We start from the raw sequence: 17459 nt of genomic DNA on the forward strand, positions 1-17459 counted from the left end.
AGCAGGGAGAACCTTCCTAGAGAAACACACTACTGGCAAGATGATGCGTCAATCCAGTGTTCTATTCAGTACAAACTCAAAATAAACTGTGTTTGAGCACAAAACATCTCAGAGGTATAATGATTGCATGCATCTCGTATTGTTGCACAGTGTGAATACAGGTTGAATGAAGGTACATCTGCAATGCTAATTACCATAGTATGATTAGTGCTATCACACTACAGAAGCCATTATTGTAAACAACATACAGTACATGAATGACTGACTGAAAGTCATAACAGTTTCAGTTTATTTCAGATCTGAAGAACTAAGGTGTGTGGTAAGAATTTAGGAATTATTCCCTACAAAAGTAAGCACCATCAGATCACTTCACAATAACTGATTTAATTTTGACAGCTGTTATTGGCACAGCATTGAGGTAAACAGTAGACCTGAACGGCAATGCCAAGCAATGAGCTTATGTTTATGTATATGCCACATAGACATCATCCATTTAAAATAAATCTAAGTTAGAAATTGTAGGGAGGTCAAACCCCTCTTGGCACATACTGTATAAATGTACAGTCCCAATCTAACCAAATTCCTCTGTGAATGTGTCCACTCTAATGCTAAGTAAATACATTAGCTTACCTCCAACAACATGAACCCAGGTCTGACTCCACTCAACAACCAACACAAGGTAGTACCCTCGCCACTTCACTTGGCTAATCTTAATAGATACTAATAGAAGGAAATAACAGCAATGAGCTTTAAGTGCTAACCATTAAAATATACAAACACCACGTCATTTAGCAGACGCTCTAATCCAGAGCAATTTACAGTTAGTGAGTGCATACATTTTGTAATATATATATATATATATATTTTGTAATACCAAATGAGCTACACGGGGCCAGGCACTATACCGAGGAGATTTCATTTAGAGGAGATTTCATGTGAGTGATTCTCCAAAAATCAACCTAATTGTTATCTTTTCAAAGTGTGCATAGGCCTATATCTGGGCTAGGCTTCATCTAAATTCACATTGGCTATGCCTGCTCTTGTCCTACTGCATTTATTCACCACTTTCTAATTTTATTCCAGTCCTTCTAGATTACCTTCATCTACTTAATGGCTTCCTGATTGCGTGGCGAGTCCTTCTGTTAACATTATTAAAATGTCATTTCTGAAGTAATTAAGTAAAGCACTTATGTTCTTGAGGTTACTTTGCCACTTAATTCGTTCTTCATTAATGATATGTAATGGTCTTGTAAATAAATGAATCATTGTTTCATAGCATGGGTGCAGTGTCCTGGAATAATGGTAAAGTTTGTCTCATACTGTGTAAAGTAATCTGATAAAGTAAAACAGAATGATGGGGACAGTGTTTGAAAGAAATCCACCCTGCTGTAATGCTGTAATATTTTTTGACTATTGCTGTCTATATAATAACATGTGGTGAGCATTTAGATGTATCTTTTTTTTGGAATATTTGTATTGTAAAGAAAACACTGTTCATACTGCGCTAAAGTGCTAGAAACTTTCAGATTCATTTAACCATAACAGTTAACTGCCGTCTCGAAAAATGTATGAGCATCAGTGAATCTCCAGCGTTGTAGTTGAGCAGAGGTGTCAAACATACGGCCTGCGAGGGGGTCCAATCCGGCCACTGGGTGGTTTGAGTAAAAAAACGTGTGGGGGGAAATGAACTTAATATACTTTAAAATGACTAAAACCAAATCGAAACTGTGTAGAAATGATAATGGATCTACATTCATGCAGTTTCTTGATTGTGTCCGGCTCGCTAAAAATCACCAAAATGAAAGCTAGCATAAACAATTCCAAAAACGATGGACAGAGGAAACATTTTTGCAAATTTTGACAGCAAGGGAATACTGTATAACAAGTCGTTGACGACAGAATGCGGCACCTGGGGCAAAATGAGTTTGACACCCCTGTATTAGAGGATGGAGCTGGAATGGAATCATGAGGGGAATGCAAATGCTCTGAACATTCCCAAAAATACAATTTCTCAGCTTCAGCTATGGAGACAGGTTGTCTGCCTTCTCTCCTCTGGGGCTTGTTGATAACATCTGTCAACACATATGGCAGTCAGAAAAGTGTTTGTTTGTAAATCTAACAAAATAATAACAGCCAGATTCTGTAAGTGGAAAAATCATATGCTGATTAGAATGGAACTATACATTTTCCACTGTTCTGTGTATGCATGGAAAATCTGATTACAATGGTTGCGTAACTTGCGAAGAACGAAGACTGCATTGTAGAATAGTAATGATGTGTGTATAAATTAAGGATGGGTTGTCCTGCATCTGATGAGGTGCTCTTGAATCAATACACAAATCGATGAATTATGGCAAAAACTGAGCAGAGGTGTTGTCAAACAAGCTATACAAACATGGTTCTGAAAGACTAAGAGACGTGATTGTGATCGTGATTGCTTCAACCTCACGAGCTGTAGTGGGGTTGTGGGAGCATATAATGACTATGTTCAGAGATCTATGGGCACCTATTTAACCTTCTGGCAATGTTGCAGGGGCCTCTGCCCATTAAACCCATTGCCATGATGAAAAGGGAGCTCTAATGGAAGAGCCAGGTCTGAATGGAAGCACTAGAGGACATCCAGCAAACTGTAAACCTTGTAAAACCGCTGTCCATTTGTCAAAATGGTTTCATCTGTTAGAAATTGTTTTATTTATCTCATTTTCGGTCCCTAGCATGTCCATTAAAACACTTTCCCTCTTCAATATTTTTTTTTTAAAGCATTGTTCTGTCAGGGGAAAATGATGAATCACAAGCAAATGAATGCAGATGATAAATGCAAATTAGTCTGTCATATCAATGTTCGGTGAATCCTACGCAAAATCTTGTCACGGTTAGCATAATTCTCAAGAACAGCTTTGGTACAGTAGAAAGTCAGAGTTAGTAACAATATGATATAGGGTTTAACTTGATTTATTCTTGTAACTACGGGAACAACCCAGCCCACGCATGTATACAGAACTGACCCACTGGGCAGCCTATCATCTAGCAAGCTCAAGGAAGTTCTTTGAGAGTCCAGCCATGGCAACTGAGAAAGTTACTGTTTCTTATCAAACAAAACAACATAATGTTACATAACATAATGCTGCGAATCCATGGCTCATTTACCATTGCTTCAGTCATCAGAGCTTACAGTAAATAGTACACAGCAACGTTCAAGATTTGTGATATGCTTTCTCACATAATATTACCCCTCATTGAGTCAAGTGTGAATTGTAATAGGTGAGTGTGAAGGAGACACAACAGTCTGCTGTAGTAGACACTGCAGTAAGTTCAAGAGGTCTTCATCATTCCAGCAGAATAGCAAGTGATGTACTTCATAAAAGGTTATAGAGCTGGTAAAGTCAGGGTATAAATGGAGAGCCAGAGCCACTATTGAGAAACAAACAGTTGAATATGGATGTGCCAGGTATGCTGAAAAACGCCTAAACTCAAGCCAACTAAATAAATCATACATCATGACTCATTCTGCATTATGTTTCTGATCCTTGCCAACTCCCAAGTAAGCATAGTGAACCAGCCATGCTGTATGTCCTTCATACCTTCAGGCTGCCCATCAGTAAACAAACAAGCCCCATGAAGCATTTTCTCAACAGGACAGTTTCATTACATTTTACATTTTAGTCATTTAGCAGACGCTCTTATCCAGAGCGACTTACAGTTAGTGAGTGCATACATTTTTCATACTGGCCCCCCGTGGGAAACTAACCCACAACCCTGGCGTTGCAAGCACCATGCTCTACCAACTGAGCTACAGGACAGCCTTCATCATGTTGCTTCACCTTTAATTTAAGTTTGGACATAACGACTTACTAACAAGCCTAACTGTTCTTTCCCTCGACTAGCATAGACAACAACTTAGTATATAGCTTGGTTGTGTCTTGCATTAGAAGAGGCAAAAAGTGCAATCTGACAGACCCCAGTCAGTATCAGCCACCCACAGCCAAAGTTCAGCCAAGACTCACTGACAATATGTTACCACTTATCTGACAAAGTAGTTCTTGCTATCACTCCCTCACAGTTCTCCCCTGGTGCTTAATTGTCAGTCTTGCACACTACAGCCTAGTGACAGACAGACAACCCTAGGAAGCTAACCTGTGTACACTTCTATGTAAAACTCACTCACTTCACCTCTAGTTAGAGAAGGTTGATAAATGGGTAGATAAACATTGCTTTACATTCTGGAAGAAGGACTTATTAATCAAATGACAAACTTTTGATTATGATTAAAATAAAACAAATTTGTAATCCAAATAGAATAAATCACATTGAAGGCAGTGTGGAAACACATTGTTTACTACCATCAAAGATTCTGGGAATGAGGTAAACAACTGAATTGTGTTTTCAGCTTAATTGTGTTGGCACCACATTGCCATTCATTACTGTACAAATCAACTCATAATTTCTCACCAACCATCCGATCCCACTACCATTCTTATTTTGTATGGAAGATAACTGGCAGTAACTGGATCCAGGATGTCTAAGCAGTACAATACATACTGTATTATTTCACTGTGTGTGAACACTGTGTACATTAGGTGGAGTACTTGGCAATGGGTATTGGCTTTTTAGCCTTCCTAAAGCTAATCTCACAGAGGTTCTCCTTGTCATAAAGATGGTATCATTGTCAAACAAAGTATCCTAACTGTTTGCCATTAAAGTCTAAGCATTACAGTAGATCAAAGGGACTTGTACTGCCTTTCTATTGGGTTTACAGAATTACTTGTTAGCCCAATTTATTCACTATAAGAGAATTCAAACACAGTTCGAACTTTGTGTGTGTTTTCCGGCAAACTTGCCATATGTCTGCATTTGGAATTATCAATGTTTTACTCCTTATTCTACAGATATTATTATTATTGCTAAAATGTATAGGGTGATAAGTTGGTGGTCTGTTGATATCCCTTTGGTGGTGTGGGGGCTGTGCTTTCGCAATGTGGGTGGGGTTATATCCTGCCTGGTTGGCCCTGTCCTGGGAGTAACTTTGGACAGGGCCACAGTGTCCCCCGAACCCTCTCCCCATCCCATCTCAGTCCCCATTATCTATGCTGCAATAGTCTATGTGTAGGATGGGCCAGGGTCTGGTGTAATTCTCATGTCTTATCTGGTATCCTGTGTGATGTTAGGTATGCTCCCTCTAATTCTCCTCTCTCTCTCGCTCTCGCTTTCTTTCTTTCTCTCTCTCCCCTTCCAGAGGACCTGAGCCCTTAGACCATGAATTCAGGACTACCTGGTCTGACGACTCCTGGTTGTCCCCGTGCCCAGTTCACCTGGTCGTGCTGCTGATCCAGTTTCTGCTGTTCTGCCTGCGGCTATGGAACCCTGAGCTGTTCACCGGACGTGCTACCTTGTCCCAGACCTGCTGTTTCGACCCGCTGTCTCTACCTCTCTCGCTCTCCCTCTCTCGCTCTCTCTTTCTCTCTCTACCGCACCTGCTGTCTTGACCTCTAAATGCTGGGCTATGAAATGCCAACTGACATTAACTCCTGAGGTGTTGACCTGTTGCACCTTATATAAGTCATGGGGCGGCGCACAATTGGCCCATCGTCGTCCAGGGTAGGGGAGGGAATGGCCGGCAGGGATGTAGCTCAGTTGGTAGAGCATGGCGTTTGCAACGCCAGGGTTGTGGGTTTGTTTACCACAGGGCGACAGTTTGAAAAAAATAAAAAGAATGTATGCACTCACTAACTGTAAGTCGCTCTGGATAAGAGCATCTGCTAAATGACTAAAATATAAATGTAAATAACCACTGTGATTATTATTTGACCCTGCTGGTCATCTATGAACATTTGAATATCCTGAAGAACGATCTAGCCTTAATGACCATGTACCCTTATAATCTCCATCTGGCACAGCCAGAAGAGGGTTTAGCCACCCCCCAGAACCTGGTTCCTCTCTAGGTTTCTTCCTAGGTTCTTGCCTTTCTAGGGAGTTTTTCCTAGCCACCATGCTTCTACATCTGCATTGCTTGCTGTTTGGGGTCTTTGGGGTTTTAGGATGGGTGTCTTTATAAGCACTGTGACAACTGCTGATGTAAAAAGGGCTTGATAAATACATTTGATTAATTGATTGATATTGCTGTACGGTTTCTAAGATACTCCTGACAGCAATTACTGGCCAAGAAGATGGCATATTATATCATTGAAAAACTACCGCCTTGTAAATATTGAACTAACATGCCATGGCTGACATACATTACATTTACCATTCTATAGCGATAACCCTGGTGTGCTATGGTGGAAAGGTCACCTTAAACTTCCTCCATACTATCTTTACGACTGTGACACGGTCAGACAAGTGCCCCAGTAGTGTCGAAAAAAGGAACTCCGTGATTAGCACTGCAGTGCAAAAATGTGAATTCCATACAGAACATTTCTGTCAGCCCTCAAAGTAGCTTAAGTGGATGGAAATTGAAAAAGTGTCCGCCTGAAAAATATAGACCTGTGTCCTATAGAGAGACTTCAAGATCAGCTTCCAGACAGAGTGAACAGAGCCCTGAAATTAGTGATCCTTTGGAGAGTGCAAGAAAATACAGTGTGTTCCCCACTACCGGTATTAAAAGGGTCACTCCCATTGCGCCAAACTCAGGTGTCACTCAAAAGTTTTTGCTCCCAAGTCACCAACTTGTGCGTGCTACTTTCAAAAGTACAAAATTCAGTATTGGCAAAAAGTATGAATTACTAATACATTACTCTTTAAGTTGATGTTAAAATGGTTTGCCATTAGGCTGTTTAAATTAAACGTAATTGAGTAACTCCACTGAATGTAACTGAGTGTCATGTTCAAATAAATGTCAGAACCTCTCTAATCGTTCATAATCTGGGGAACATTACCATACTTGGGGCATTAAACCAATCATGTCCATAATCCCATTACACAGTAGACTGCATGTGGATTAGACTTCCACAGTTTATGAGAATGGTGTCTCACATTGGAACCCTTTTATGCCCTGATTGACATTTTGGTACCAGAAATAACAAAACTCAGTGCTTCGTTCCTATTGATGTCTTGGAATTACATTAATGTCTTCTTCAAGGGTTGTAAGATCACTGTGAATGTCCAGGTCAGTACAGAAGATTGACTTATACTGTATGAAGAGATGGTGTAATAAAGGATGGGGGAGCAGTATCTTACCCTCAATACCCTGGAAACCTCTGGATACTGGTTCTAAGTGAAGAGATGAGCCAAAGAACCCTTTCTACATTTCATCTTATAACCTCTTTAAATAAATAAAAATATATATATTTTTTGCCTTAAGAACTCTGAAGGCTACTGTTCGTGAAGTGCCATAAATTACAAGACTGCCTAACTCTTTCCAAGGGACAAAAATATTCCTAACCACTGCTGCTCTGTTTGGTTGTCCAGAATTATGTCCCAGAAGTACAGCGCATGTGAGCCTGCATATAGATTTCATTTTCTTTCATTGCACCCAGTTGAGCCTTTCTAACCCAAGAGTCAAATAAAAGCAGTAATATCGTTTGGCAACTATATCGACAAACTACTGAGACACTGCAGTCTACAGACACAAAACGTATTTGCTAATGACAGCACAATATTATTTCACATGCTGTGCTTGACTGGGATAATTTCCAACATATGAATACAACACCGCCAATGCATTTCGAATAGATAAACAATTTGAATATTGCTTTAGAAATATAGCTAATATTAAATTAGGCTTGATTTTGATCATTTTCAGGTAGTCATAAAGACACCAGAAACCATGCAAGATCTACAGCTAATGAATGGAGTTCCACACACAGTAGTTAGCATTCGATTTTCAACAAAGGTGCTCCTATAGCTACTGCTGCTACCCCTCTCCTAGTGGGGAGATAAACGTCACCTCTCTTCAAGGGACTAGTCTAAGCACCAGCTCATGTTGTCATGGAAACCATTAACTGGCACACAATCTCTCTGTGCTCTCTCTCTCTATCTCTGTAGAAATGCCTGACAAACAAACCAACCAGCCCTGTGCAGGATAGATTTCACAGGAGAAAACTGGTGGAGAATTTTGGCCAGAAGATTAATACCTAGATCTAGATACCTAGGCTACCTAAGGTACCCTGGACTTGAACTCAGCTTTGCTGCTTCTTTATATCAGATATAAGTATTTTTGTATATTTTATTTTTTTATCCAACAAAAAATATAAATCAGAGATTGGTATGTGCAAGGAAACCTATGTGGTATTTTGTTTGGGTGGATTGGTGAGGGGGTGTACATATGTTCGATCTTAATTTGATCACTCTTTTGTTGCTGAGAATTTTCTTGCACCGTAAATAAATAAATTCACAGAAAAGCCACACTAACACGTTTCATGTAGCCTACTTTTGGCCAGCTCATAGCTTAACCACCGATCAAGCAACATTATGGACTAAAAGTTAAAATCATGTTGCTGTAGGATTATTTTGCTGTGACAATATACTGTAGGTCAAATTAAGATCCTGCATCTGTATGTACTGTATTATGCATGCGTGCCAGTACTTGTCAGTGTGTGTGAGTGTATGGTGGATTTTGTGTGCACCGGGCAATACTCAAAGGGAACCCATTATATCCAATAAAAAATAGCTTCAAACCCTTGCATGTGTTCTGTTAACGCTGCATTAGTAATAAGGACACATTAAGTATTAATAGAGTGTGGAGATGGAGGTGTAAATACCTGAAGCAGCGTGCATCGTGAAATTTACTAATTACCTTTAAATCTGTGTAAAACCCAGTAATGGGAAGATGGATATCACATTTCTATTGCTACTCATAATCTGAATGCCAACTAATAGGGAAAATAAACTAAAAGGATCTGCTGCCTTTTTCAACATTTGGAATTAAAACAATACATTGGCTAGCCTGGGCAGGGATGGACATTCTGCCTACTGTACAGAGCTGCAAACGCACACAGAGGAGTGGGTTACTACTAATTTATGGAGCAGGTAGGTAAGAATGACAAAGAATTTCAATAATCCTCAAATACCAACTGGCTTATTACGACAACTTTGGGATGGTGATTGAACTCTGGACTAAGCATTTATTATTGATATCAGGGTGCACACATAACTTGCAAATGCTCTCAGTTACGTGTGTATATGCGAATATGTATAAATAAAAAATCCCCATGCATGTTCATAATGATGGGATCGTGTGAACCAACGTTAATTCAACCAGAGGTAGGTTATCCCACATGATTCCATTATTTCATATTAGGACTTGTAATTCATCTGCATGTGATGCCTTCCAGCATATGGGGATGATCAGCGGCTGCCAGAGTAAATACAGAGAAATCTCTCTCCCAAAGGGAGACTTTATTAGCTCATCTGAGGACAAAGTTACATTACAGCTCTATCCGCTATAAGGTGAAGTTGATATACAGTGCCTGGTGAAAGTCTACACCACTTGCACAGTCTTCACAGTTTGCTGCCTTAAAATTACATCTAAAAAGTGAAAGAATTAATTACATATGTCCCCACACCCTAGAGGTAATACTTGGTGGAAGCACCTTTGGCAGACATTGCAGCTGTGAAAATGTTTTTATACAATTCTACCAACTTTTCACAACCCTTAGGGCAACATACAGCTGTATATCCATTGTTTTTGTCAAAAAAGCTCAGTAAATTTGGTTGGGAATTATTGATGGGCAGCCATATTCAAACCGTCTCTCTGATTTAAGGCAGGACTGAGACTGAACCATTCAGGAACACTCAACACCTCTTGGAAAGCCATTCTGGTGTGTCTTTGGCATTAACATTTGTGTAATTGTCCCTTTGAAAAATAAAACTCTATCCCAGGGTTAGGTTTTCAGAAGACTGCGGTGGGATTTCCACTAACTTTTTACCTGGGCTTTGCTCCTTTTATATTTATTTTGATCCTGACAAACTCCCCAGTCCCTGCCGGTGACAAGCATAACCATAACATGATGCTGCCACCACAATTATTTTTTAACACAGGCTTCCTTCTTTTCACTTTATCATACAGGCCAGTAATGTCAAGTGAATGCAATGTTGTTGATCCTCTGTATTTGAAAGTGTTGTTGTGGCAGCATCATGTTATGGGTATGCTTGTCACCAGCAGGAAATGGGGAGTTTGTCATTATGGGTTATAAAATAAATAGGATATTGTACATTTTCCAGCAAATATTGTCTCAAGAAAACTAAAGTGAGGCATACTACCGTCAGACTCATTACTACAGTACATGATACTGACAATCACACATACTTGCTAAGCCTACTAAATAGAATGGAGATATTGTATGTAATTGCAAACACAGCAATGATATAGCACACATGCCTTGTTTTGAGTAGGATATGTTAGGGCTAACAAAGCTGGTACATGGCCCCTCCCACAAATGTGCTGCAATGTGACTTACAGAGAAAACTCCAATAATGTGTGGATCACAGGAGGTTGGTGGCACCTTAATTGGGGAGGACAGGCTTGTGGTAATGTCTGGAGCGGAATTAGTGGAATGATATCAAATACATCAAACTCATGGTTTCCATGTGTTTGATACCATTCCATCTACTCCTTTCCAGCCATTATTATGAGCCGTCGTCCCCTCAGAAGCCTCCACTGATGTGGATTTCTTGTCTCTCTCTTTTGGCCATGCGTTCTGAACAGATACAATTTGTGTAATGTATTTTGTTCCCCAATGGCTTCGCTTTAAAGTATCACACTATATACAAAGTATACAGTATAAAGAGTACAACAAAGTATAAGAAGAGAAATGTGTTATTGTATTCTACTATACTGTACGTGCAGTCATGATTAGTGTGAAATAAAATAAATACTGTACAGTCATAACACAAATATATTATTGCAACAGCTCTAGTAACATCTCATTTATCACGGAAACAGAAATATCACATTTACATAAGTATTCAGACCCTTTACTCAGTACTTTGTTGAAAAACCTTTGGCAGCGATTACAGCCTCGAGTCTTCTTGGGTATGAAGCTACAAGCTTGGCACACCTGTTTTTGGTGAGTTTCTCCCATTCCTCTCTGCAGAGCCTCTCAACCTCTGTCAGGTTGGATGGGGAGCGTTGCTGCACAGATATTTTCAGGTCTTTCCAGAGATATTCGATTGGGTTCAAGTCCGGGCTCTGGCTGGGCCACTCAAAGACATTCAGAGATTTGTCCCGATGCCACTCCTGCGTTGTCTTGGCTGTGTGCTTAGGGTCGTTGTCCTGTTGGAAGGTAAACCTTCGCCCCCAGTCTGAGGTCCTGAGCGCTCTGGAGCAGGTTTTCATCAAGGATCTCTCTGTACTTTGCTCCGTTCATCTTTGCCTCGATCCTGACTAGTCTCCCAGTCCCTGCCACTGAAAAACATCCCCACAGCATGATGCTGCCACCACCATGCTTCACCGTAGGGATTGCGCCAGGTTTCCTCCAGACGTGACACTTGGCATTCAGGCCAAAGAGTTCAATCTTGGTTTAATCAGACCAGAGAATCTTGTTTCTCATGGTCTGAGTGTCTTTAGGTGTCTTTTGGCAAACTCCAAGCGGGCTGACGTGCTTTTTACTGAGGAGTGGCTTCCATCTGGCCACTCTACCAGAAAGGCCTGATTGGTGAAATGCTGCAGAGATGGTTGCCCTTCTGGATGGTTCTCCCATCTCCACAGAGAAACTCTAGAGCTCTGTCAGAGTGACCATCGGGTTCTTGGTCACCTCCCTGACCAAAACCCTTCTCCCCCGATTGCTCAGTTTGGCCGGGCGGCCAGCTTTAGGAAGAGTCTTGGTGGTTCCAAACTTCTTCCATTTAAGAATGATGGAGGCCACTGTGTTCTTGGGGACCTTCAATGCTGCAGAATTGTTTTGGTACCCTTACCCAGATCTGTGCTCGGAGCTCTACGGACAATTCCTTTGACCTCATGGCTTGGTTTTTGCTCTGAAATAAACTGTCAACTGTGGGACCTTATATAGACAGGTGTGTGCCTTTCCAAATCATGTCCAATCAATTGAATTTACCACAGGTGGACCCCAAACAAGTTGTAGAAACATCTCAAGGATGATCAATGGAAACAAGATGCACCTGAGCTCAATTTAGAATCTCATAGCAAAGGGTCTGAATACTTATGTAAATAAGGTATTTCTGTTTTTAATTTTTAAAACATTTGCAAAAATGTCTTATAACCTGTTTTCGCTTTGTCATTATGGGGTATTGTGTGTAGATTGCTGAGGATTTATTTTTACTTCAACCGTTTTAGAATAAGGCTGTAACATAACAAAATGTGGAAAAAGTCAAGGGGTCTGAATACTTTCCAAAGGCAATGCAAATGGTAATTGCTCTCACATGCTGACCAGGCTTAGAAGTGAACATCCTAGCTAGCAATGCATTCTGACACTTCTTATTTGACTCTGGAGGTTTGTAAAAATATGCAGGTTCACAAGCATGTTTGTTTCAAAGGAAAGGTTACTTGCATGAGGAATATCCTGTGTAGCTCAGTTGTTAGAGCATGTCGCTTGCAACGTCAGGGTTGTGGGTTCGATTCCCACGGGGGACCAGTATGCACTCATTACTATAAGTCGCTCTGGATAAGAGTGTCTGCTAAATTACCAAAATGTCCAAATGAATATGGAATTGTGTTTAATTCCCAAGCGGAACATTCTTTCAAAGTTTGCTTTACTGGTTTAAGTTAAATGGTGATTGAAATATCAGATAAACGTGCTATGTTAATATCAGATAAAAGTGCTATGTTAGTTGCATTATTCTAACCACTGGTGGATGTGTGCTGCTAAAATACAATAACATTTGGAATGCATGTGTATTCATGCATGTGTATGAAAAATGTATGCATTCACTAACTGTAAGTCGCTCTGGATAAGAGCGTCTGCTAAATGACTAAAATGTAAAATGTAAAATGTGTATGTTGTTGCTGTATGTGTCTTGCTGGAGACAAATCCAATTTCCCCTTGTGGGATTAATACAGTTTATTCAATTTAATTCAAATTGTCTAGGAAGTTCTTATGTTACAGAAAAGTAATAGAAAAGCAATTGAATGGTATTGCTATAGCTACATATGTAGGATTAATTTGAGCCAGTTTGCTACAGCAGGAAAATAATCCTGCAGCCATAGGAAATGTGAATTATTATGTGGATTATAATTAATGGACATTTTTTGTAGGGGTTGATACATTTTTCATTAGGGCAAATCAAGTCTGACATTTTAAAGTCGAAATTACAAACTTTAGAAGCATTTTTATACCTAAAATACACTACAAGTTTGCATTTCCTGCGGTGCAGGAAAATTCTCAACAAAAGAGTGATCAAATTAAGATCCTACATCTGTATACTTATAGCTACTGTAATCACAGAAGAAGCGCTGATACAGCACTATGTACAGTATGTTTGTCACAGCTAGCATGCATCCTAAATGTCACCCTATTCCCTATGTAGTGCACTACCTATGAGCAGGGTCCCTAAAAGTAGTGCCTTCAGAAAGTATTCACTCCCCTTGACTTTTTCCACATTTTGTTGTGTTACAGCCTGAATTGAAAATGGATTAAAGTGGGATTTTATTGTCACCGGTCTACACACAACAGCCCATAATGTCAAAGTGGAATTATGTTTTTTGAAATGTTTACAAATTGCATGGAGTCACTCGGTGTGCAATAATAGTGTTCAACATAATTTTTGAATGACGACCTCATCTCTGTACCCCACACATACAATTATCTGTAAGGTCCCTCAGTCGAGCAGTGAATTTCAAACACAGATTCAACCACAAAGACCAGGGAGGTTTCCTAATGCATCGCAAAGAAGGACACCTATTGGTAGATGGGTAAAAATGTAAAAAAGCAGACATTGAAATACCCTTTGAGCATGGTGAAGTTATTAATTACACTTTGGATGGTTACACTTTGGACACCCAGTCACTACAAAGATACAGGCGTCCTTTCTAACTCAGTTGCCGGAGAGGAAGGAAACTGCTCAGGGGTTTCACCATGAGGCCAATGGTGACTTTAAAATAGTTACAGAGTGTAATGGCTGTGATAGGAGAAAACTGAGGATGGATCAACAACATTGTATACTCCTCAACCCTAACCTAATTGACAGAGTGAAAAGAAGGAAGACTGTACTGAAAAAAAATATTCCAAAACATGCATTCTGTTTGCAACAAGGCACTAAAGTAATACTGCAAATATGTGGCAAAGAAATTAACTTTTGTCCCCAATACTGTTTGGCGCAAATCCAATACAAGCTTGCCTTAGGCAAAATCGAATAGGAAAACCTGATTCAGTCTGCTTATCACTAGACACTGGGAGATTAATTTACCCTTCAGCTGGACAATAACCTAAAACACAATACCAAATCTACACGGGAGTTGCTTACCATGAAGACAGTGAATGTTCCTGAGTGGTCAAGTTACAGTTTCGACTTAAATCTACTTGAAAATCTTTGGCAATACTTGAAAATTATTGTATAGCAATGATTAACAACCATTTTTAAAAGAATAATGGGCAAATGTTGCACAATCCAGGTGTGCAAAGCTCTTAGAGACTTACCCAGAAAGACTCACAGCTGTAATCACTGCCAAAGCTGCTTCTACAAAGTATTGACTCAGGGGTGTGAATACTTATGTAAATGAGATATTTCTGTATTTAATTTTCAATACATTTGCACAAATAAAATCTAAACATGCTTTCACTTTGTCATTATAGGGTATTGTTTGTAGATGGGGGAGAAATAAAAATCTATTTAATACATTTTGAATTCAGGCTGTAACACAAAATGTGGAATAAGTCAAGGGGCATGAATACTTTCTGAAGGCACTGGATATTGAATAGGGTGCCATTTGGGATGCATACCTATTCCCATAATCACACTCCCTCACTGCACAGTCCTGCCATGTGAAAGGACAGTCCCCATTCAAAGAGTCCCATAGAACTATAGCAGTTGTGCTCTTGTCTAATCAGAACCATGGACAGCAGCCAGAGTTCTGAAGTGAACGCCACTCACTCTGCTTATGTTCTTTCCCTCTCAAAGCATTCTTGAGTTTGCTCTAAAAAACATTGCCAACATTTTGAACATGTAAAAAGGACATTGCTTAAACGTATGTATTGTTGTATATATTCTTGTTGGAGTGGGTATCAATAAAGGCTCCTCTATTGAGTTGAGTCTACCATCTGAAAAAAGTCAAACTATGGAGAATATGTACAGTAGGCCAGTCTATACATTGTAAACAACACAGGTTGTAGTGATATAGCGCTACACCTGTTAACACCACCAGCATGTAAACACATTTAATATGTCTATTAATCTCAGTGAGGTAATAGGATCCGTAAATATTGAATATTTTCACATTTAAATTTACTTTAGTGGATATAGTAGGCTATACCATTATTATCAATAGGCTTGCGTCCTGCACTTTCAGCCATCAATGCTAGTGATTGGTAGCACATAACCTTGAAACCAGCAAAGTTTTTGTAAAATGCCAATGTAATTTCAGTATTACTAGTCATTATGCTCGATTATGTTTGCCATGCATAGGTCGACAGTTCTGATTAGCATTTGAAGTAGGTAACTATCGTCATGTTTACCTCGACATGTAGCCTACTCAATGTACACTGTGGAAATTATTATAGCATATAACGTTAGCAATCTTAGCCAGGCCTAGTGTGTATTTTATTGCACAAACTCATCTCACGTGTAATAATGGACATGGCAGATATATAGTCTTCTAATAACAATAATATACCGTTTATGAAGCATGGGCATGGCAGGTGGGGATGCTGAACATTAAGAATGTAGCCTATCATCCGAACTCACCTAGGACGAAAAAGGGGAGTTCAGTGTTTTCTAGATCGTCCACGACGACTATTTCTCCCGGGAAATCATTTCTGACCGAGAACAGAAGCTTGGGCTCGGAGGCCGATGAACTATGCATGATGGTCAGGTCGTTTTCTCTCAAAAACGGCAACGCAGACACGGTGACGCTTTTCATTTTGCATTCCATGTCTTGGGACTGATCCTCGTCGGCATTCACACCTTGAATATTAGCAGCTTTGAAGGCAAGAATCCATGCGAGCGAGACAAGCAATCTAAGACCCATCATGCCCGGCATCACCGCTACTTCGTATCCCCGTCTCCTCTCTGTTCGAGGGCTTCACTTCAATACTGGGAGGAAGAGGAGCGAGAGGGAATGCGCTGGCAAAGCACACATTTCCGGGTTGTTTTGTTCGGGAAATAAACTGCTCTTATTTCGCATAAATCTCCATAGCCTATGCTATGTCACATGGTTAAAGATTATTTTTGATCATTTCAATGCAGCGTGGGATATGTATGATAGCGGGAAAGGCAAAAATGCGCAGTACCACTGACCCCTTTATTGGAAATGCTCAAATCAAGCTATTGAAGATGCTGCTCAACTGGGAGCCCACTAGTGCAATATGGGATAGCCGACTGTAATTGCGCGCCAATACGTTTATAGGTGTTTATTATAGGCTACAGTAATAACCTGTATTCAGTCGCCATCTGCCCACATATTGTGAGGATTTGCAATGTTCCAAACAAACTGTCAGTATTAATCTAAAAAAAAAACATCAGCCCTGTGTTTTATTACAGCATCTGCCCTGTCAAAACAGAGGTAACTCCAGTACTGTCAAAACAAAGGTAACTCCAGTACTGTCAAAACAAAGGTAACTCCAGTACACTAGGTCACTCAACTTGAAAATACATTATGGATTACCCTACCCCTTACTGTCTTTGAAACATTAAAAGTAAACAATCAATGAATATCAGGAGGACTGAATATAATAGACAAAGCATAACTCAAGCTATCACAGACACCATGCATATATTAATGGGATGGTTGCATGAGACTTGCAAGAGAGTGGAGTCATCAATATTAAAAGAAAATAAAGTTTGCATGGGGTTTTGCACAGCCTCTATTCTGATAACCATGGGAGTAGAAAGAAAGAGAGCAACTGGGTGCATCTGGTGGTGAGGCAAGTGGCAGGTGCAGAGAGGGAGAGAGGGCACAAAGTCTGGTTCTAAGAATGATCTCTCTGTGTAATCTTGAGCTCCTTCCAGCAGTCGAGCAAGGCTTTAGCAAACGGTATAGCGGTTCTGTGATTAAAGGCCACACAATTCATTTCCAGCACTGACCTGCACCATAATTGAGCTCTGGGGGTGGGAGAGAGCGAGACAGCAACATCACTATCACCATCTCCGGTTTTTGATATCCCTTCTTTTTGGGTGATCTTTCAGCAACACGTGTGAAATCAAATCAAATCAAATTGTATTTGTCACATACACGTGTTAAGCAGATGTTATAGCGGGTGTAGCGAAATGCTTGTGCTTCTAGCTCCAACAGTGCAGTATTTAACAATTACACAACATATACCCAATACACACAAAAAAGTAAGGAATGGGATTTAAGAATATATACATATATGGACAAGCAATGACAGAGCGTTATGAACTAAGATACAGAA

At 40.0% G+C, this 17459-nt stretch overlaps 1 protein-coding gene across 1 annotated transcript in view; it reads right to left on the bottom strand.

Annotated features, from left to right (window-relative positions):
• LOC311146835 (astrotactin-1-like) overlaps window positions 1-16087 on the bottom strand; it is a gene marked incomplete at both ends in the record, with an annotated part of 251337 nt that extends 235250 nt beyond the window's left edge. Inside the window, one exon of the mRNA XM_084183432.1 lies at window positions 15793-16087. Coding sequence (XP_084039558.1) covers window positions 15793-16087 — 295 coding nt within the window. The remainder of the gene's footprint in view (window positions 1-15792) is intronic.
• Window positions 16088-17459: the final 1372 nt, after the last annotated feature.

Source organism: Coregonus lavaretus (assembly GCF_964263955.1).
Source record: "Coregonus lavaretus genome assembly, chromosome: 19".
Taxonomy (NCBI): domain Eukaryota; kingdom Metazoa; phylum Chordata; class Actinopteri; order Salmoniformes; family Salmonidae; genus Coregonus; species Coregonus lavaretus.